Here is a 21,120-nt window from a genome sequence, read left to right on the forward strand (position 1 = left end):
GCGAGATTCAGAAAGCGGCTACGAGAGCGATACCGGGAGCTAGGTTACTAAGTTCTCTGGGCTGATATAAGCTCTCAGCCACAGGTCTCAGCTGCAAATAACATATCTAGTAGTGGGTACGAAAGAAGCTTTTGGGAGGACATTCCATGGCAGAACTTACCTAATGGCGTTCGGATACTCATGTCATGGTCTGCATGTTAAAGAGCGGCTCAACGAAGCATGGGGTTCAAGTTATCATCGGCCGAGGCGATTCAACTCAGGGGCCATCCATGATCAGGACTTTGAGTGTCGTGGCGTCAACAATCGTGGGGGAAGTGTCGCGCAACTCCGCATTTACTTTGGACCATATATACCAAGTGTCCGACTTATAAGCAGTATCGTCACCCAGAAGTCTATTGCAACTTGAGCACATTGTGGATCGTAGTCATGGTGTTTGGCACTAAACCGAGATCATCCCGCCCAGCACCACTCTCAGCCAATTGAATGTGTCGCTTGTTGTTTCCCAAACGGTACATGGCTTTGTAGATCGCCGTTGAACAATTACATGGGTGACGAGACTATTATCATCAAATTCCCTCCCTGTAAGCGAACAAGTGTCGATCCCTTACCAGCTAGAGACGCGTTTGGCAAGATGAATTATCATTCTCGCCTAACTTCGGCTCTAGAGTGTCATATGACTGATACTGAACACATAGTGACAAGGGAGACGCGTGTGGCTTAAGATTTAACGAGGATCCAATGGAAAATCAAGAGGACACATTGACTTGCTGCATAATTCAGCTGGCTTTACATATTGTACACATATAATAAAAACAACAAACGTCCTAAATCGATTGCTGAGCAATCATGCCTATAATTCACACCCTAACTCCGCAGTAGCCCCTTACGCCTCGCACGAAAATGGTGTACGGAAAGCTCCGATCTCATAATGATGTTGCTGCGGTGTGTGTCAGACAGAATTTCCTCAGTTAGATAGAGGAATAGAAGACTTACGATATCCAAAGCTGTGGCATATGTTCCTCCAACAAGGACCAGCAGGCCGAAGATGAATGTAAAAATGCAAGCAACGGCGTGGAGAATATTCTCTCTGGCATACCACTTGCCTCTGCAAATCAGCTTGTACCACATAACAGCTGGGAAGTACAGAATGAATCCAGATACGAAAAGGGCGGAGCTGAGTGAGAGAAGGTCGTTGAAGAAGGGAATTGCCTCGCCGAGAACCCAAGAGATGATTGTGATGCCAGCAAGAGTGAGAAGCCAAGTCACCCAACCCTTGGGCGTATTGACGAATCGAACGATCGAGTTTTTGTAGAATCTCAGATGAACATATTTGGCAGTGACGGTATTGCCAATGGCACCCGAGATGAAGATCATGGGGAGAGCCACACCAAAGGCCACCTTTGGTAGAACTCCAGGTAAAGACTGGAGAGCAGGACTGGCCACGTCCTTGCCAACGAAGACATAGATAAGAGAACCGCTTAGGGTATAGATAAAGATCTCAACACCTCCAAGAGTCCAGACAGACTTCATAAAGTCCTCGGGCGTATGCATCTCATCCATGAAAGGAGTCATGTACATGGCAAAGCAATAAGCAAAGATGATGTTGCAGATAGCCACCATGCCATCCTTGAAAGTGGCATCAGGGTCAGGCCACGCAGACCAGTCTGAAGCACCAATGCCACCAGGCTGGTTGGAAGCATTCACACCGGATGCAATGACAGCAATACCAATGGCTGTCATGATGCAGACCAGGTCGATGTAACCTAAGATGGCGGCCTCGGCGAACGAAGGCATGATAGCTAGGATGAAGAGCATGAAGCCCGAAACAGCGCTGAAGATAAGACCGCAAACCTTATCATCGGCCAAGATATTCAGGGCAATACTGCCAGTGAGGACGAAAGAGGCCGTGATGAGGATGAGCTGCAGCACATACATAGCACCAAACAACTCCTCACCAAACCTTCCCATGAGCAAGCCACCGATATCTCCATAATGTTTGATCGAAGGATACAGGACCTTGATCTTTCCGATGATCCACGCTGTGTAGATGGCCATAAAGCCCAAGGCAATACAGCAGAAGACACCCGCGACGATGCCGAGTGTCGCAAAGGCACCTGGAAGACTGAATGTTCCAAGACCAATGGCCTCAACGATGAGGATAACAGCGAGTCGTTTCCATCCTAAACGACGGAAGTGAGCTTCGCCTTCAGCGGTTTTCTGTTTCTCGAAGTCGGTTACTGTGCCGATGGCTTGGTCGTAGGAATGGTCGATGCGAGCAATCTGATCAGGATCAAGGGTAGAGTCTTTGTTCGTCGCGTTCTTGGACGCGGTCTGTGGTGTGATGGTATCCATGATGAAGTCTCAACCCCTAGGCCAAGTACTATAACAACAATACGAGTAATAATAGTGATGATGATGAACCAGGAACAAGTCAGAGTTATCAACTCTGCCCTTTGGAAAAAAAGAAAAGCAAAGATCCAGATTTAAAGGAACGCCAAGGTCTGGGGAATCTCCTCTTCTCCACGCTGGGGTAAAAGCCCACCGGTGGAAGTTGTACGTAAAAGCAGTTGATAGCGAGGATTCTATTACACAAGACGATCCCGCGCTGTGGAGTTTTAAGTGGTAACTTTTACGTGATGCGAATTTGGCCGCCGGCGGCCGAGGCGCGCGTAGTGTTTCTTAGATGCGGCTCCCCTCGGGATAATTTACGTGACTGGTTATCCTGACTGGAAGCTTGGTGTAATAGTTGGGTAAACATGTCCGTGCTATCTAGAACTAAACCTGCTTTCTTTTGAGGCTGTGATGATAGGGATTATTTTGGTGGACTAATACTGTCTCGGAAGGTTGGGGGTTTATGAGGTATCATGATGCATCGCATCATCACGTGCGTCCGAGCTAGAGAAAATATCTGCACGACGGTGGCATTGTCAGTCTAGAATTGTTCTAGAAGGAGGCTTAAAATGTCTGTCACTGTGAGAAAAGTCAATTCAGCTCCGATTGCGCCTTGGAGCAAATGAGAAAGGTTTTGCAGGGCGTGGTCTGCGAAACAGCCGGCTCAACTAAACCCGGGCGTTATATCCGCCTTGACAAGACAAAGGGCGTCCTAGCCAAATGAGAAAACCTTTTACGGCCAATCGCTTGTGACATCGTGATAAACTCTTCATTAAGGCCCGAATCGAATGTTTCTTTATCAATAAATCATGCTTGGAAATACTTTATTATCAATAAGCTTAGTTGTCGGTATTTGTCTGCATAACAGAGATTTCTGAGCCATGCCGTTTTCCTTTCGCGTCTGCGACTTTGCCAGAGCTGGTGATCGTAGCCTCTGAAACGCTATGCTTGGTTGCCAGTATCCTGCTTCGGATCTTTTGGAGATTCCATGGTCTCGTCAAGTTGAGTTTGTTGATCTGAGAGTATGGGATTGTGCAGACAGAATCCAAGGACAAGCATCGGTACAACAAGGCATAGCGAGACAACGCTCAAGTTTCGTTGAATGTAGCGATAGCTTGCACCAATTGCATCCCTCTCAGGTGATCCTAAACGATATTGCGGCACAACAGTCAAGGGTGAAGCATAAACAGCTGACGCCAAAGTGTCGTTGCCAAACGGCGCAAGGTTCTTCTCAAGCTCTTTGTACAGAGTCTGTGTCCACATCGCGCCCGACACACAGCTACCGAGCGCCTGGCCAATTGCGTTTGCAGTGAAAACGAGGGATATCAAGACTCCAATGTACTCGTGTTGAGCGACTGTCTGGATAAGAACAAGTGTTGGCCATGAGAAAAGACCAGCACCAATGCCGACGATGACTTCTCCGCCGATGACTCCAGATTTGGAGCCAGAGCCACCTCGGAAGTGGTAGATAAGTCCAAATCCAACGAACCAAAGCGCAATACCTGTCAAGATGACTTCTTTGAGGCGTCGGACCTTGATGACGATTGGGCCAAGAAGAGACCCTACGACGATGGCGCAGAACCGATAGAGAAGCGCCACTCGAGTAGCGTCTTTGACGGTAAAATTGTACGAGACAACAAGTAGGCTGAACAAATAGTTCCCAATGATCATGAAAGCAAGAGGGAAGACAGAACTGATGCCGAGACAACCCCAAACGGTTCGATGCTTCACAAGGTGAAATGGGAGCATTGGATGACTAGCCTTCCTTTCCCAGATGACAAAAATTGGAAAGAGAATGAGGCCAATGACCAGAGGTGTTAAGATGCCGGCGTCTTTCCACTTGGCACTCTGTCCGCCTGCCAGCGTGAGAGGGATCAATGTCATAGCTAGGGCAGCTGTCAAGAGCAATACGCCGATGACATCAAGCTCCCAAAAGAATGCCTTGAGAGAGGCACTCCAAGAGGAGGATCCTGATTTCTCTTGCTCCAGGCTTGATCGCTTTGTCTGACGCCCGAGTATGAACATGAAGATGATGAGAGGCAGAGCGCAGATCGGGTTGATGATTGCAAACATTCCAACTCCCCATTTCCAAGAAGTCACCAAAAGAATAGCGGATGTGACATCACCACTGATCCAAGTATTGACAATGGCAGGCCAATTCGGCACAAAAGCAAAGAACAGCCTCGTCTTCATCGACGTGAAATCCGCGATCATGATCTCGATAGTAAGCAATGAGATCCTATACCCAAGCGAATGCAGCACGGCGCCACCGGCAAAAGTCTGAATGTTTGCCGAATAAGTCTGTATAATCGTCCCAACCAAGCTGAAAACCACAGCGAGAGTGAAGATCTCGATGCGTCCAAAGACATCAGTCAGTCTGGCAACTGATGGCTGAATAGCAGCGGCCACAACTTCACGGATGACATTGACCGTAGCCAGGAGGGAGTGATTTCCGAAGGATGATGTGGCGTAAGGGACATAGGTGTTACGTGTCAGGAAGTCAAGGTTGAGGGCGTAGCTGAAGAAGAAGATGCTGGTGAAGAAGATCCATCGTTTGGGGGTTGTGAGTTTGCTGGCTGCTGCTTCCATACGCAACACGCCTGGCAGCTTTTGATTTTTCAAAGGTGGTATTGGAGAGCTTATATCATCGTTTTGATCAAGCTCGATGGTGACAGCTGTTTTATTCATGGTCAACGATTCAATGACGGGTCTGTAAGCCAAAAGGGGCAGTTCAATCTTTACAGAGTACTGAGGAGATGTGGACAGAATATATACTACTCCTCATTGGATTCAAAGTTATAGATAGGCTATTGGCGAATGGTCTTTTCTATCAGTCACTTATTAAAGGTGCAGAGTTTTCTCCCCTCTTCTACCGAGGTCGGCTCGTCAAAAATGTCTTGGCAAGCGCTAAAGTGAGGCCATCTCGCGAGACTTTATCCTGATTGAGATTATCTTATCTGATCTAACCAAGCCACACATTCACAACTCGTCTAAACAGCGAATAAAGTTATCAGGTCAAATTCTTGGCATATTTCAAGTGTCTGCCATGCCCAAAGGAGATGCTCGTGTGATCTAATGCATGATCAACTCAACTACTGCTACATGCTTGTCTGTTCTTGGCGGCTCGTTCTTGGAGTTCGCTGAATTATAATTCCGTTACCTTCGGCTTTCTCACACGGGGTTTTGCGTTGAGTGGGGACTATTGTGCTCTTTCATTAGTACTGATCATGATAGGCTGTTAGGATTCTAGTTTATACTGATATGGCGCATGGCACTATAACTCGTGCACACTGTGATTGAACCTCTTGATTGCCAAACTTCCTCTCTATCATCTATCTCCTCCTTAGAGAGCAAGAAAACCTGAGGCTCTAAGTACAGAATTGCCCTACATGATCAACTCAAATTCATCCGGCACATTGATACACCAGTCACAATTGGCTTCCGAGTGCAATCCTCTCATAACCTCCTTGGCGACCTTCTCAGAGTACAAATTCCGTCCGTATTGCCATGTAGTTGGCATATCCCGGACGCCCTCTTCCTCATCGTTATACCATAGCTCGGTATCTCCCTCCCACCCAGCCGTCAAGGTTCGTCCATGAATCATGGCATCCTTCAATCCCCCGAGGCCTCCGATCATGAGTATGTCCTCGCGTGCTTCATCGTAGACACCGTTGCCTCTGAATAGCGCATCCTGTCGTATCCAGTCTTCTAATGGCTCTATTCGGATGGGGTTCATGGGCCCGAAGCCAACGTGGTCCAGGGAAACAAATTTATCATTACCCCGTGCGGCTTGAGATTCTAGATATGTGCTGAAACCAGGATCTCTATCGACTTTCCAGTTGTAGTCCTCGTGGTGTCCTTTGCAGTCGTGTTGAGCGCAAAGTGACCATGTTTGGCAGTTGATCTTATGGAACGTGTGAAATCGGCGCAGGGCCAGGTTCCATACGTGCATGGCTTTCTGGGGACAGGTTCGTTTGGCAGTTGTTTCTCCTTTGGTGTTATCGCAATGGGTACAGCTTCCACCGACTCTGGGGAAGGGGACATATGCCTCTGCGAGGTCGAGCTTCTCCAGGTAGGGAAATGGGTCGCGATACTCGACATAACCTAGGATTTGATTCCGCAATTCGGGAGGGAGACGATGGCGACAGGCGACCTGGTCGAATGCTTGGTGTTGTTGTCGTCCGATATGCGCCTCAGACTTTTGCCTGGCATCCCGACAGAGTTGATGTGATCTGCGAAAGCTCGAAATCCCGTGCCAGATGCGCCGGTTAGGATCATTATCGATCAGAAAGTGGTATTCCAGATACCCATCGATGGGACCGTCAGAACCCTCCCACGTCCACTCGAAATCACAGTGGTCTTGCTCGCCACAGTCCCACCGTGGCATCTTTCCTGCGTGAAGAATATACTCGTCAGATTCTGTTGGATCGTTGTACCAATATTCCCTTCGTCGGATACCACCAAGATCTTCTAGTTCTTGCGGTGAAAGTGCTCCAACCGTTGTACGGAAAGAAGTGGCGTCAAAATCTGTGAAATCCCAGTCGAAACGCTCGCGATTTCCACTGAGCGCCCAGATCTTCTTCAAGGGCTCCAGGAGAGCATCATCAAGATCAACGTTGAATTCGTACAGAGGCGCTATTTCTCTGGCCAGGATGTCGCGAACAAAGAAGTTTTTCGACATTTGTTCCAGTGTTTGGTCAGTCTTTGCTCCCATTAAGCAAACTTGTTCATAGGGCAATGCAGGAACAGAGAGGCAGTCAAACAGGCCCAGCGATCTACCTAAGTTGCAATTTCTTATGTGTTACTGAGAGCTGGTATTGGCTGACAAGCTGGAAGACAGGGCTCATTAGTTTCAAGTGACAATTGCACGCCGAAAAATAAGACTACCTTGATAAGTAGTGAGTTACGTGGCATGTCTTTTGCAGTTGTGAGCCAGATGTGTTATTTGCAGTTGAGACTTGTGGCTGAGAGCTTATATCACCACAGCGGACTTAAGCTGTTAAGACACTCGACTTTTGATTTTCTGTTCTGCGAAAAGACGACAAAGAGAACAGACAGAAGCCAAATTGTAGACGCGAATTTACACGGGGTGAAAGTCTTATGATTAGGCTGTATCACGCTTGACTATCAACCCCTATCGTTGGTCGTGCAGATTCGAGACTACGCAAATGGTTATTTCTCTATTATCCTACAGTACTCCAACCTTTAGATCCCCCTAACAGGTAACAAAACAAGAGTATGGCGAATTAGAACGCTAAAATAGTACTCTATCCTACAAACTATTACATTTTTATCCCAATCTATCTCCAACCTTCCGTCCTTTGCAAGTGGTAGTTAGTACTCTTCAACCACTAGTTCGACAGAGGTTGGCAACTCTGATGGCCCGATGCGTCTTCTAGGCCAAACTTGCTTCTTCTAAGCCGTAGTGGGGTTTTTTGATAGCCAGATGGCACCAAGAATGACAGCATGAAATGTTAGTCAACCTTGTCTAAACAACCGGTTCCTGTCGATCCAGACTTACAGAATTTCCAATCCTCTCCAGGCTGACGAGAAATTGTGGTAAAAATACTACCTGGCCTCCAATTGCAAAACTCTCTATCCTGTGGAGCGACTGTCCATCCCAAAAAAAAAGAAAAGGGGGGCGAATTACTCCCCTGGCAAAGACTTCTTTGCCGGATCACTCGCACCACTCACATCGCCCCGGCCACGAGTGGAGGTCTTTGATCACCATCTCTGCGACTCTCTGAGCGAGCAAGTTCCGGCCAACAGCCCATTTGGCGGGTTCACTGTGCGTTCCAGCTTCTTGAGGACCTTCATTTTCGCTGCTTTCATCGTCATCGTCATTGTCATCCTCTTCATCGTCATGGCCTTCATTCCATGCCTTCCACAGAACTCTTCCGTGGAGCATGCTGCCTACCAAGCCACCTAGACCACCCACCATGTGCCAGTCTCGGAAGGGTTCAGAGTAGATCAAATTTCTATCTTTAAGTCGCTCGTATCGGGTGTAGGCTGCACCAATGTCGAGTTTCTTGAGGTAAGGGAGTGGTTCGCGGTCCGTGAGATGAGATAGAATCTCGCTGTGAATCTCTCGCGGGATGCGGTGACGGAGTAAAATCGTGTTTAGGAATTCTTGTCGTTGGGAACCGAGGTTTCCTTCAGCGATCTGCTGCGCGTCCAGGCAAAACTGCCAAGAGCGGCGGAAGACGTAAACCCAATCGTCTATTGTATCCCTCTATCATCCAGAAGGTCAATTGTGTAGGGAATGCCACCCGTGATCGGCTTGGCGTTTCCTTCGAGCTTCCAGTTCCAGTCCGGATCCAAGCCCGTTCCTTCTGAGTGCCATCGCGGTTTCGGCCCTGTGTATAGTTTGTAGTTCTCCTTGTCGTTCGGTTCTGAATAGTAATACCGTTCTCCCTTTTGTCTTTTGCTGAAGCGGCGCTTATACCCTTGGAGTGAGAGAAACACGGCAATTTCAGCATCCAACTGTCTGATCGGTCTGTCGATTCGGTGCTCTGTGAATACCCAGTCAAATAATTCAGTCTGTCCGCTACAGATCCAGATCTTGCGCAGGGCGCCGAGGAGGACATCATCAGCCTCTGTGCAAAGCTCATATAAATCCGCAAGATCCTCATCTGCTGTGTCGTCTTCATACTATTTGGGGACACCGGGATGACGGATGAGTTCTGCACTGAGAAACAAATACATCCTGGTGCCTACAAAGTCGGTAGCAGGCAGTCTCAGGATAGCGTTAATGGTGTTCAGGAGGCCTCGCCATCCGTCGTAGACATAAGCTTCAACACTTTGCTTGCCCTCCGAGGCATCACCGTATCTGGCGACATTCCTGTAGATCCTGTCAAGAATGCGTTGCAGCTGGGCCTTGTTTTGCTCTTTCTCTGCTGCGAGCTCGTCGATAAGATCCATGATCTGTTGGTTCTCATCGAAGACCTTGCCGATGATGTGGCAGGGAACATCTCCGCGCCCCATCTTCGGAATCTTTGGATGTTGTCGAATGAATTTGCTCTGTCACGGAATCTTTCTTTGGTTTTCCTTAGGCCCAAGCCCATGATAGTTCCCTCAGTGTGGGGTCACGTGGTATGATCACAGTCTTAGTTGGGCGAGGGGAGAGCAAGATCCTAAATGATAATAATACTTCGGTAAATTTAGGGTGACTTGAGGATCACTTGTGATAACTTAGGATAAACTTAGGCAAACGCTTTACTAAAGTTGTCCTTGGCCCCTGATCCACGGTCTCAAGTCTTTTGAGCAGGGCACCAGCACAAAAATAATGATGCAGCAGTACGATCCCCAACAAGCAGCAAGCTTACAAGTTCTGCCAAGACATGTCGTCTAGGAGGCCCACTACGCTAACGCCTTACGAGATGACGATGTGCACAGTCAATGCGGGCAAATTTGCTACAGCAAACAGTCTTTAAGGCCTCGAGGCAAGGAACAACTGTATAACAAAGAAAGGGTATAGTAGATTGGTACGTAGTTGGGCAGTTATAATGAATTCGTGAATCCATCGAGTACAAACAGGATGATATGGTAGAAAGTGGACCTCCCCTTGGGTGACAGACAGTCTAGTACCTGACTAGCAAACAGCTTTAAAAACGCCTCCAATGATCGTACAGAATAGAAAAACGCCGAGCCAATGTCAAAGCAGAGCTAGCAAATAGTGTTGTAGTGGTTGCATCACTACTGTCGTGGTGGACGTCCAAGTGCCGTGCTGGCAGGTATTATTCGTCCATATTCGGTGCTTAGAACGAGAGCACTTCCATAATATCGCCCATTGGGCTGGCTTCTCGCTGCGGTCGACCGAATACAAGCGGCGCCAGTGAATCAACGCCCGAATCTTCCGCCTCGAGGCTCAGTGTAGAATAACTCGATATCGATCGCGATGGCGAAATGGTCTTATGCGAAGACGACGGCGGTGGAGCTGGCGCAAGATATGCTGAGAGCAGAGCATCTAGGTCTGGTCCACTCGAAAGTGTCGGTAGTACAGGTCGACTAATCCGTCTGTAATGCTTCGTCGTCGGCGCCGCTGTTTTCGGACGCGCAATCGGTGCAGAGACAGCTCGTTTGCTCGGCGTGCGCGTGAACAACCTAGGAAGTTGCTTAAACGACTTTCGAATCGACGATGATCGCGCAGGTGTAGTCTTCGTCTTGGTCACGCCCGTCGCAGGATGTTCGAAAAAGTCGATGCCGTGGGAGACGGGAATGTTGCTCGAGACGGTATTGTTGAAGTCTTCAAGGAGAGTGTGAATCTGGGTCTCGTCGAGACCTTCCACCAGCTCGAAGAGCTGGTCTACCGACCCGCGGCGGTTGAGCTGAGGCGAATGGGCTGCCATCCTGTAGAGAACGCAACGCTCTCTCTCATCGAGAGTGCAAAAAAAGAGAGTGAGTGGGGAGAGATGAACGATTGGTCAAAGCCACAGGGCGAGGGAAGACATATTGTAAGGAGTTGATGGCGTGCGGGTCCTGGACATGGATGTTTCAGTTGAAATTAAATGAGGCTGCAATGGGTTAGGCCAAATACCACCTCCAGGGGGATCTTCCGATACCTCATCAAAACAGATGAATCTTAAATGTTTGCGACAGAATTATATGCAATTGATAAACAATGCCATGAGACTATTGTTTGCAGTGTCATGCGCCTTGTTGGAATGCATAAGGTAGCTGAGGGCATTCGCGCTGACGGGGAGATGCATGTCACAGGGCCAATTCTGGCGCATTCAGGTACGAAGCCAAGTCTCTTTTTTTAGCGAGACCTTATGCTGGGTTTGTTTACTCGGTCTCGTCACATCGTCTGTTGTACAAAGTCAATATTGGCATTATACGAGCGATATTGCTTGAGGCCTCTTGCTTTAGCAGATAAGCCACTTGATTCTGAGCAGGCTCCATGTCGTACTCGCATCTCACCGCAGTCCAACAAACGCCATTGTATCTTTTTGCGGCAGCGCAAAGAAAACTATTTTGTGGTTGAATTGAGTCAACAACCGCCATTCCTGAGAAGAGCACGTGGTTCTCTCATCGTACACGAACTCATATTCGATTGTTCGAGACAGAGCCTGACTTCGAATAACAAAGTCAATGGCGCGTCAAGCATTCCTCTGACAGTGATTGAACTCGTTGGCGAGCTTTCATCCAACCATTCTATGAACGCCAGCGAATCTACACAATCTAGTTTCTGGAAACAAAGTGCCACCCCAAAGACGCGACCCTACCACTGGTGAGACCGCTCTGCCTTGTTCTCACCGACCTCGATCGGCACATGCAAATCTCATTCTGGCATTGCATGAGCGAGTAAATTAATCTATGCCTTATGCTCAGCTAGGCGCTCCTTGCCAGAGATGGCCTTGCCGTACCCAGGATCGGAGTTCAATCCATGTAAATGGTAACCACAGTATGAGTTTCCATGTAATAGTAAGTTGTGATAAGCTTGATTGAATAAGCAGTTCTCATTCATGGCAAATGCACATGTTGGCGTTTGATCTCATAGATGCTATTCGCAAGTCAAGTCTAAAGAATGCGATTTACATATTTAAAGCAATTCACTCATCTCATAAGTAAAGCCGGTAGCCTTTTGGTCATCCCATTGTGCATCTATCTTGCAACTCTTGATTCCAGTTTACCACGTTCTTGATTCAGTAGGCGCGGGCTAATGTTGCTAATTGTTGTTTGGGCCCTTGGGGTCGACGACATCATTTGGAAGTGTCCAAGGGGTTATATGCTAAAACAGAGTTGTACATCTTATTATGATCTACTCACTTGAGCCTTTCTTTTGGGGTTTGTTTTCTCTTGAGAAATGTTGATGTTTTGAGAAGTTCCGACGATATCTCTATCTTCTATTGTCACTACTGTTGACTTGCATCCAATTATATTGAACTCATCGTTTTATGTCTTAGCAGTTCACATGCCTCAAACTAACAGTAACCTTGCTCCGAAAACATCTTCTTGGCTACCAGAGAGATCAGAAGAATTATATTAAGTCCTTAAAGCCTATCAGTTATCGTGAGATTATCGTATATAGTGTAGGAAATACCATGCTTTCTAGCCATCTGCGTTGCATGGCTCCTTGTTCTTACAGCTTTTCAATCCGCTCATAACTATATTGACATGAATATCTCGATAGGTTACGGTTTGGTCTTTTCTCATGCCAATGCCATCTACTCACATATCAAGTTGTAAGTCATGAAGACCTTTCTTCGTAAATCATATCACTTCTGCCTAGATATAACTCAGTTCAGCTGATCTGATAATAGAGGATTGAGCATCACGCTCTCTGGAAAGCCATGGCTTTGACGGGATCCAGAGCCATAATCTCCTATCCGCAACAAAGTTGTGGTTCATTTCTGACATCAGTGTGAGCTTTCTTGCCATGGCGAAATCAGCTGATTTGCTCAGCTGGCTATTGCCACTCCTATCATGCTCCTCGTCCTCTTCCTCATCAGGACTCTCTTGGCACAACTTAGCAAAGATGGCTTTGCCAGACTCTTGTATGCTCCTCTCGTCGAATAGTTGAGGGATATCATCCGATTCCTTCCTGTACACAAGCTCATATAATGACTTGAAGTGAGTGTAGTCTTGTATAGAAAGCATTCGAATCAACCTACCAACGGAATATGTTTCATTGAAGCTCTTTCACATCAACCAACAGCATATAGAACTTGATTGTGATTCACCATTTGAAGAACCGGATTTTAGCTGATCCGATCCATATGCCCATGTACAGGTCCGTGATTGCATAACTCCGCACGTTTCGTTGACTCGCTGGCAGTTACAAGAGTGAGTGGCATTGTTTACTCCCGGTTCATTTCTTTCAACCAACATCCAGTTTAGCAAATCACGACACTTCTTACAAGCACCGTCATGTCTACCACCACCATGCGACCGAGAGTTTTTGCATATGCCAAATTTAATCTCGATGCTCTTATCTCTCTGGCTACAAATCTTCGAGGCCAATCATGCACTGTTGATACATCAACGAGGCCTAAAGCGGGTAGTACGCACTGGGTTATCTTCATCACTTTCGAGGATGGCATCGAATGGGTTTTCAGGTCGCCCCATGGCGGATCAAGCGCTATCATCACTGAAGAATCCGCATCCAAGTTACTCATTAGCGAAGCCGCGACTCTCAAGTATCTGAGGACTCTGGGTTCGATACCGGTACCAGAAGTCTTCTCGTTCAGGTGAGTTTGGCTACTCCAGAATAAATGCACCGATTGGAGACAAGAGGTACTGATATACCAAACAGTGGAAACGCTGACAGCGACATCGTAGTGCCATACATTCTCATGAGTAAGGCTAGTGGCCGTCCATTGTCTGAGTATGACTGGATTGAGCTGTCACGAATTGAAGGGTATCCGACTAGACGCCCACTTCTCCCTCTCACGGACCAAGATCGGGAGAAGGTAATGAAGCAGTTGGGAGCGATTATGTCACGCCTCTCGGATTGTCATTTCGACAAGATCGGATCACTGTTGGAAGACAGTAATGGCAACACTTTCGTTGGTGAATGCCTCAGCCCCTCTCTCCTTTGGCAACACAGAGATGAGCTAGAAGGCATAGATCGAGGCCCCTTTGACTAGGAGAGCCAGTATCTCCAGTCCCTGGTTTCAGCATTCAAGGCTCATGCAGAGGAACTTCCACTTAGTCCCCACAGTTTCTTCGCTCCAATCCCTGATCCTTTCGAATATCCGAATTGGACTAGCTATCGCCAGGCAGTGGAAAGATGGCGAGCTTTCTGTTCTATTGGCGACAAAGTTGAAGGCAACAAGAACCGACTTTCCTTCTGTATCGCGGCCCAGTTCCTAAACGAAATGGTTCCCAGCCTGACCTCAACAGATGAAAATTATGTGCTCTGCCATCCTGACCTTCACCTAGGCAATATCTTTGTTGATGAGGACTTTAACATCACATCTATCATCGACTGGAGTTCTGTATCATCGAGCCCTCTGGCAGAGCTACTTACTACCCCGGGACTAAATGGCTCAATTTCACCCCCTCAAAAGTCGCTCATTACTGCTTTCAGATCGGGCTTTTGTAGTGGTACTCAAAACCCGGAACCTGAACAATAGGAAAGGGCTGACAAAATGTGGTATTTTCTCAGGCTGTTTCCACTGAGTTTAGCGCCAGGACAGGCGCTACGACATGGATCTTCCCTCCCAGCGTGGCGTATGGACATCTTTTAGCGTCTACAACTTGTTCAGAACCCAATTTCCCGCTATCAAATGTTCAATAGATCTTCAACAAGCAGCAGACTTATAAGTGTTATAAGATGCGGAAAAACATATGCGGGCTTCCTATTTAGGCTGTTCTCACCTCACTGCCGAAGGATTCAAGACGCCAAGGATCAGAGCGCCAGCCACGCCAAGACCACAGCATAGCCACTGAAACTAAGCCCATTTGATGACGTCCAAAGCTGCAGTCAATCGCAAAGCCCAACAATCACCTTTTCAATAACATCACCTCACAATCAACATGGACGGCAATGATACGAAACTCAGAGGTCTCAAGGCTTGCACGGTCTGTGCTAATGCAAAAGTCAGATGTGATATGGTGTTGGGCCAGAAGCGGTGTACAAGGTGAGTACTCGGTATTGGAGTCGGGGATCGAGCTAATATTGGTGGGATAGATGTGAGAGATTGAATAAGGAGTGTATTTCTCAGCCTAGGGGGAGTCATAGTCGGAGGAGTCATTCGAAAGGAGGGACTTATGCACGAGAGTTTGTATACTCAATCCTGCGAACTAGTAGTTGACTGACTTTACTAGTGATCTTCTAAGACTAGAGTCCAAGTTCGATTCAGTCGCGAACCTCCTATCATCCTCATCAACAACCACACTTCCCTCGATAACAATAGCAACCCATCCAAGAAAAGCGTCATCAGCTACTAGTTCAAGCTCACAAACGCCACCAGAATCTCAATCACCCATCCACGCACTCTTTTCATTCCCGTTATCATCTGGCTCGCACCGTCTGGCTTACAAAATGCTAGAAACTTATCGTCAAGAGATGATGCCACTTTTTCCCTTCGTGTGGATAGGCTTGGATGAAAGTCCGGAGAAGTTGTTTCAGGAACGGCCGATGCTGTATATGGCCATCATGATGGTTACTTGTCAGGAGAATATTGAGGTTCAGCAGGAACTTGCGCAGAAGTATCGGGAGGAGATTGGGCGGAGAATATGGACGCTTACGGAGAAGAATCTTCAGTTGCTTCAAGGGATTTTGGTTTTCCTCGCTTGGTATGTCTTTCGTTCAAGGCGAACACTTGCACATACTGACATCTGAAGGTATCAAACTCATTGGGTTCTCGGTCACCAACTCAGCAATCTCATGTACATGGCCATGTCACTGGTCACAGAGCTCGGCCTCGACAAAGAGCCTTCATCAGGCACCAGGACTGCACCAGGCGTTTTGACTGAAATCACCAAGAAGCAAGAGCCTCAGCCTGTTAGGACAAGTGATGAGAGAAGATGTCACCTGGGAGTCTTTTGGTTGAATTCCTTGTAAGAGAGAGCCACCATATAATCTTAATATGCTAACTAACCTGATCTAGACTAAGGATTTGTGTCAAAGACATTGTACCGATGCCCTCACGACCTTCCATCAACAATAGCTGCTCAATTCTCGAAGCAGGTTTGGAATCTCCCTGGGACACATATCTTGTTCAACTAGTGAGGATACAACTCGTTGCTAGTTCTATCAGTGCAACGCTGTACCAAGACTTGGATAGAAACGAGGCACAGATCTCACATACGCTATTTATGGCAACCTCGCATGTGGAGAGGCAGGTACAAGATCTCGGAGCAACTCTGCACCAAGGATCCCGTCTACAAGGTAATACAGCAGCTTGAAACTTCTTCGGTACCTGGATCTAACCTTCAGTAGCACCATTGACCATGTCATTCCACATGCTCCAAGTCTACCTCTACAAAATCGGCATCGACGAACGCCTCCACGAACCAACCGACCCGACCCTCCTCCCCGCCGCCGACCCCTCCCCTCACGCCCTCCGCTGCTCCTATCTTCTCGTATCATGTCTCAACGCCGTCAAAGCCGTAATCGAAAACTTCCTACTCCTAACATCCCCCACCATCCTCTCCATGCCGTACACCTACTGGATCCAAATGGGACACTGCATAAACATGTTTTCCCGACTATTGGTTACACACTCCACCCTCTGGGATCCGAACCTCGTCACGGGCATACACGATTTCACGTCGACGCTGGAAAGGCTGGCGGTCAAGATTGAGGGCGCTATGAGTGAGGGGGCGGGTATGACGCCGCCGAGATATTTGCCGTCTATGTTTAATCAGATGAGGGGGAAGTTGATTGATATCTGTAGGAAGGTTGGGGAGAGCTCGAAGGCTATGGCGCAGGGATATGTTGGGACGCCGACGGCGGCGGAGAGTTTTGACACGGGGAATATGATTATGGATGAAGAGACTGAGGCTTTGTTGTTTAGTTTTCTGGGCGATGGAGACTTCCTATGAACGTGGGACGCATCTCAAGCTGAGGCGGAATACCAGCCAGATGAGAAGGATACCATTAATGATGATAAATTCAACTTCATTGGAACAGCTCTGGTAAAACTTAGAGCTTTTGAGTCGTAGTGCTTATAAGATCGACCCAAACTATCGCAACAATCTCACTGCCGAACATCCCGGCCAAAACCTCCCGGGCATTCGTATGGACGCAAACTTGCATGACGAAATATCGTAGGATTCATTTTCTTGATAAGCAATAAGCCCAATGTCAGAGTAACCAATCAGGTCCTCAGTTTTTTGGGCGTCATATTGTGGCAGAGAAATGTTGTTTATATGAATACAAGACATTCCCACCGTCGGTGGCTTTTTGCCGAGGTTATCAACCCCATCCCTTGAAAAATCCCAAGCTACCAACTTCATCTTCATCAACCATGAAAATGTTCAGCGCTTTGCTGACAGGCCTTTACGGCAGCTTTTTGGCACATGCGTATCCCGTTGATCACCCTGCCAAGTTTTCCAGGCTTATCGTTTTTGGTGATAGTTTCAGCGATAACGGGAATGGTTCTTGGGTCGTGAGCAATGGGACTTGGCCTGTTGATCCAGCATACTACCACCACTCTTTCTCGTGAGTTTTGTTCTTCTCTATTGAGGTTATATACTGATTCTGAACAGTAATGGACCGAAATGGAACGATGTAGTGGCCAAGCAGCTGAATCTTGAGCTCATCAACCTCGCGACGGGTGGAGCGACTACGAACAATGATTTCGTCGCTGGAGGTACAGGTGCTGAGTCGACGATTCCTGTGCCTTCAGCTGCCGATCAAGTTCTGTCGTTTCTATCTTGGGATAAACCTCAGGCTGGTGATATCTTTGTTCATTGGATTGGTGCCAATGATATTCTTTTCAACACAAGTATTACTGGTGGGCAGATCACAAGTTTGATCAACGAGAACGTCAACAGATTATATCAAGCCGGTAAGACCTCCCTTCAAGCTCATAAGTCATATTCTGATTCAATACAGGTGCAAAGACTATCATCTTAGCAAATTATCTCAACGCAACGACCTTTCCAGCAACATATAATTCCTCAACCTACAACATCCCCAGCGTGCAAGACTACGTCCCCGCCTTGACAAAGGGTCTCGAGCAGATTGCAGCAGGATACTCAGCATACGCCAAAACCGCAGTGATCGACGTACAGGATCTATTCAACGACATGTTTTCGGATCCCGAGGCGTACGGGTTCGATGAAGACTATGTTAATCCTCCGACTGCCTGTCTCACGGGCGTTTATACGAGCGAGGGTGTTCCACGACATTTATGCAGTGATCCGGAGAAGCATATCTTCTTCGATGAATACCATCCCGTTAAAGAGGTACATGCTTTGGTAGCTAAGTTGTTTGTGGAGAGTATTGAGGGGTTCTCGGCTTGATCTTGTTGGTCAAGTGGTAGGGTAAGCGGACGCAAGATTTAAATTTAGGATCTTTATCCTAAGCGACAAAAGAGCTTGAGTAAACTTATAGTAGTTTAGACGAGATGGTTTAGGTAAACTCAGTCTATAAGTAGTCTGAGAAATGTTTCATTGCTCTCCTCTGTCGTTTCGATTCTTGATGAGGATGTTGAGACGACCATTTCGGAGCTTCTAATCCGTTTCCCCAGCCGTAGGCAGGGGTCCTGTCGAAGCGCCCTATGGAAGGGCGCTTGCTTCCGAGCGGTACGTTTGGGTACTGACTTGCTGAGGCACGGGCTTTGCTTGACACCGACATGACTGGGGCGGGGGATGAGCGTCCTGAGCTTCCTGACCCTGAGGCACCGGACTCGCCGGGCAGTGGAAATCCCTTGAACGGCCTGGAATACTGTTAGCCCACTCGACTCTTTGATAAAGTGAATATCATGGTAGTGCTTACTCGAGGCCCTTGATGTTCCGCTGGCTCTTCAACCTACTCTTGTACTTTACCGACTGGTACTCGGCCCTTCGAAAGCGGTCCTCTGCATACTCCGCAGGATACATAGGAAAGTGCTTGTTACGAAACATACCTCCCATGTTCTGAGGAGTTCGCTCTGCAACCGGCTTCACATCTTTGGAGCTGCCACAGCACATTGTGAGGAATGTTGGTCTAAGTTGTGAGTTAGATGTATTGTTTGCAGCTGAGACCTGTGGCTGAGACCTTATATCAATCACCACGCAAAACTTAGGTATTTCAATCGTGTGATATTGTGCGTTGACGATCAGGCAAAGATGGAGATTGGGGCGAGAATTGGTAAGAAAAAATACAAGAAAAGAAAATGTGAAAGAGGAGCAGGGAAGTCAAGAGGAGGAACCGTGGGCTTTTATCTTGGAATGACTTCCGCGTCAACAAATCAGACGCGTTTGGTAACCACGATCATCTTGCTTCATCATTGGTCGCCTATTCTTACACTTTATAGCTCCTCCTGTAGCCGTACAACAAGTGTTAACTTCGGAAGACTGAGGCAGTCCTAGCTTGCAGTAGTTTTGGCCCGTTTTTGTTAGGGATTAGGTATCTAGGTAATTCTCCATCGCTCTGGTCTTTTGGCTAGGGGATCTTTGGGTGATAGATTACTAGTAACAATGCACTGTTGGCGATGTGTATTAGCCTTTTTTGACTGTATTCCACAACGAAGTCTTAGGCATCAGTGAGAGCAAAGAGTGCATAGCCCTTATGTGTGAATGTGTGTCGGTTATCACACTTCAGAGTGATACACTGAAGTCTGAAACTTAGTAAAGTTTTGGCTTCTGAAGCCCTTAGCCTCATCCTAATATCCCTAAGCTTATGATGATATCCCATAGAACTTAGTAACTTTCCCGCCTCTATCCCATCACCGAGGCCAATAACCATCTTCTCCCGTTTACTAAAAAAGAAAAACAGATCCAGATCCAGCATTACAGAGCCTGGACCCCCCTCCTTGATAAGGCTTGTGCATAGCATTATCAGATATGTCACGAAATGGCGTCAGACTCTAGGGAGCGTGGTCGTGTAAGTGGGCTTGCTCACTTACTTCTCAAGTATCAGCACATATCCATTATCATTTCAACACGTCTTGGTCTACTTACAAGCCGAAAAGTCGTACCGCGGGGAGATTCCGATCGCACCGGGTTTCCCCCGCCATTCCAGTTAACCGTCTTGAAGACAGGCTTGGGGCTATTAGACTCGTAACGAACCGTGCCCAGGGGAGATTTCTTTCGCAACTGGTGTCCCCCGCCGGCCCCGCCACTCCAGTTGACCGTCTTGAAGGTGGGCTTGGCACTGTGGTCAATGGTGGCCCTTGGTTTATGTGTGATAGCATGGGGTCCAGCCTGCCAGAATTGACGTTGGCCGGCTATAAGGCATTCCACGGGATCACTTCGGATGATGTATTTACCATCCGGGGGGTTGAAAACACAATTGGTGTGACGATACTTGAACTGGTTCTTGTCACGAGCTTCTGCGTTTTTGTCGCGGATGAGAAAAGAGCACATCTTGAAAGGTGGGGTGAGTGTGATATGTGTACTTTAGGCCCGTGACTGGGAGACAAAACTAAGATGGTGTGGGAAAATATATTGATAAGGGGTGATTTGTGATGCTGATGATGATGGAGCAGGGAAAAAGAAACGAAGGGGGTGTAGGAGGAGGTGTGGCCTTTATAGATGATAATTGGGAAGGCGAGGAACAGAGTTGGCTGTTTCCTTCTCGTGGGCTGCAGTAACACCTCTTCAATTGAGAGGCGATGGATCGAGACGTCAAAACGTCAATATGCCAATGGGATGTCACAGTGCATATCTTCAAGACAACACAGACCGATCACTTAAAGACTCTTCCCCCTCCCAGTTCCTCCATGTATCGCAACAAAAGTCACTATCTCGCAATCATTGGTCCCCTCAGTATCGTCTATAGTTGGACCAATACAGATCTAGGGGGGTTTTCTCTGATTGGTGAAAGTGAATCGTGAATAGCCTCACGGATTGACTTCCCGCTGTTGCCCACTCATTATAGTTCTGCAAAGGGGACACGATCCACTCCCAAGGTGTTTCTTTGAGGGGACGATCATGCGATTAACTTCGAGGCTGCGGTGACAAATGGGGAGTTTTAAGCAATAGCAGAACGATCGCATGGATTAGTGTTATAGGTGAATGTCAAAGTCTGTCAAAGTCTGTCATTCTCCAGGCCGGGATGTCTTCGTGATAGCTTCACGATGACGACGCGAGGTGAGGCGCGCAACACGCGTCAGCTCTCAGCTGTCAGTT

The 21,120-nt window shown here is 47.6% G+C and overlaps 11 protein-coding genes across 11 annotated transcripts; 3 read left to right on the forward strand and 8 right to left on the reverse strand.

The window, feature by feature from the left end:
- Positions 1-721: 721 nt before the first annotated feature.
- On the reverse strand, positions 722-2,802 carry FOIG_06274 (uncharacterized protein). The gene is made up of 2 exons (XM_031205313.1): positions 994-2,802; positions 722-937 (listed from the first exon to the last, which is right to left on the reverse strand). Exons 1-2 carry the CDS (start codon positions 2,350-2,352, stop codon positions 884-886), a joined length of 1,413 nt encoding a protein of 470 aa, XP_031065562.1. The 5' UTR covers positions 2,353-2,802; the 3' UTR covers positions 722-883.
- A 531-nt stretch (positions 2,803-3,333) lies between these two features.
- On the reverse strand, positions 3,334-5,079 carry FOIG_06275 (uncharacterized protein; the record flags this gene model as incomplete). The annotated part of the gene is made up of 1 exon (XM_031205314.1): positions 3,334-5,079. The coding sequence occupies one exon, from the start codon at positions 5,077-5,079 to the stop codon at positions 3,334-3,336; it is 1,746 nt and encodes a 581-aa protein (XP_031065563.1).
- Positions 5,080-5,776: 697 nt separating this feature from the next.
- FOIG_06276 (uncharacterized protein) lies at positions 5,777-7,072 on the reverse strand (the record flags this gene model as incomplete). The annotated part of the gene is made up of 1 exon (XM_031205315.1): positions 5,777-7,072. The coding sequence occupies one exon, from the start codon at positions 7,070-7,072 to the stop codon at positions 5,777-5,779; it is 1,296 nt and encodes a 431-aa protein (XP_031065564.1).
- Positions 7,073-8,391: 1,319 nt separating this feature from the next.
- Positions 8,392-9,303, reverse strand: FOIG_06277 (uncharacterized protein). Its single transcript, XM_031205316.1, has one exon. It carries the CDS (start codon positions 9,039-9,041, stop codon positions 8,547-8,549), a length of 495 nt encoding a protein of 164 aa, XP_031065565.1. The 5' UTR covers positions 9,042-9,303; the 3' UTR covers positions 8,392-8,546.
- Positions 9,304-9,540: 237 nt separating this feature from the next.
- On the reverse strand, positions 9,541-11,098 carry FOIG_06278 (uncharacterized protein). Its single transcript, XM_031205317.1, has 2 exons — positions 10,953-11,098; positions 9,541-10,904 (listed from the first exon to the last, which is right to left on the reverse strand). The coding sequence occupies exon 2, from the start codon at positions 10,737-10,739 to the stop codon at positions 10,149-10,151; it is 591 nt and encodes a 196-aa protein (XP_031065566.1). The 5' UTR covers positions 10,740-10,904; positions 10,953-11,098; the 3' UTR covers positions 9,541-10,148.
- A 1,254-nt stretch (positions 11,099-12,352) lies between these two features.
- Positions 12,353-12,990, reverse strand: FOIG_06279 (uncharacterized protein; the record flags this gene model as incomplete). The annotated part of the gene is made up of 1 exon (XM_031205318.1): positions 12,353-12,990. The coding sequence occupies one exon, from the start codon at positions 12,988-12,990 to the stop codon at positions 12,619-12,621; it is 372 nt and encodes a 123-aa protein (XP_031065567.1). The 3' UTR covers positions 12,353-12,618.
- A 270-nt stretch (positions 12,991-13,260) lies between these two features.
- Positions 13,261-14,468, forward strand: FOIG_06280 (uncharacterized protein; the record flags this gene model as incomplete). The annotated part of the gene is made up of 3 exons (XM_031205319.1): positions 13,261-13,580; positions 13,646-13,802; positions 13,980-14,468. The coding sequence occupies 3 exons, from the start codon at positions 13,261-13,263 to the stop codon at positions 14,466-14,468; spliced, it is 966 nt and encodes a 321-aa protein (XP_031065568.1).
- A 342-nt stretch (positions 14,469-14,810) lies between these two features.
- On the forward strand, positions 14,811-17,049 carry FOIG_06281 (uncharacterized protein). The gene is made up of 6 exons (XM_031205320.1): positions 14,811-14,975; positions 15,026-15,115; positions 15,163-15,633; positions 15,682-15,897; positions 15,948-16,228; positions 16,280-17,049. Exons 1-6 carry the CDS (start codon positions 14,872-14,874, stop codon positions 16,882-16,884), a joined length of 1,767 nt encoding a protein of 588 aa, XP_031065569.1. The 5' UTR covers positions 14,811-14,871; the 3' UTR covers positions 16,885-17,049.
- Positions 17,050-17,232: 183 nt separating this feature from the next.
- Positions 17,233-18,467, forward strand: FOIG_06282 (uncharacterized protein). Its single transcript, XM_031205321.1, has 3 exons — positions 17,233-17,503; positions 17,551-17,852; positions 17,900-18,467. Exons 1-3 carry the CDS (start codon positions 17,310-17,312, stop codon positions 18,307-18,309), a joined length of 906 nt encoding a protein of 301 aa, XP_031065570.1. The 5' UTR covers positions 17,233-17,309; the 3' UTR covers positions 18,310-18,467.
- On the reverse strand, positions 18,300-18,978 carry FOIG_06283 (uncharacterized protein; the record flags this gene model as incomplete). Its single annotated transcript, XM_031205322.1, has 2 exons — positions 18,300-18,725; positions 18,785-18,978. The coding sequence occupies 2 exons, from the start codon at positions 18,976-18,978 to the stop codon at positions 18,434-18,436; spliced, it is 486 nt and encodes a 161-aa protein (XP_031065571.1). The 3' UTR covers positions 18,300-18,433.
- Positions 18,979-19,808: 830 nt separating this feature from the next.
- On the reverse strand, positions 19,809-20,588 carry FOIG_06284 (uncharacterized protein). The gene is made up of 2 exons (XM_031205323.1): positions 19,951-20,588; positions 19,809-19,894 (listed from the first exon to the last, which is right to left on the reverse strand). The coding sequence occupies exons 1-2, from the start codon at positions 20,353-20,355 to the stop codon at positions 19,892-19,894; spliced, it is 408 nt and encodes a 135-aa protein (XP_031065572.1). The 5' UTR covers positions 20,356-20,588; the 3' UTR covers positions 19,809-19,891.
- Positions 20,589-21,120: the final 532 nt, after the last annotated feature.

The sequence above is a fragment of the Fusarium odoratissimum genome (genome assembly GCF_000260195.1).
Source record: "Fusarium odoratissimum NRRL 54006 unplaced genomic scaffold supercont1.8, whole genome shotgun sequence".
NCBI classification, from domain to species: domain Eukaryota; kingdom Fungi; phylum Ascomycota; class Sordariomycetes; order Hypocreales; family Nectriaceae; genus Fusarium; species Fusarium odoratissimum.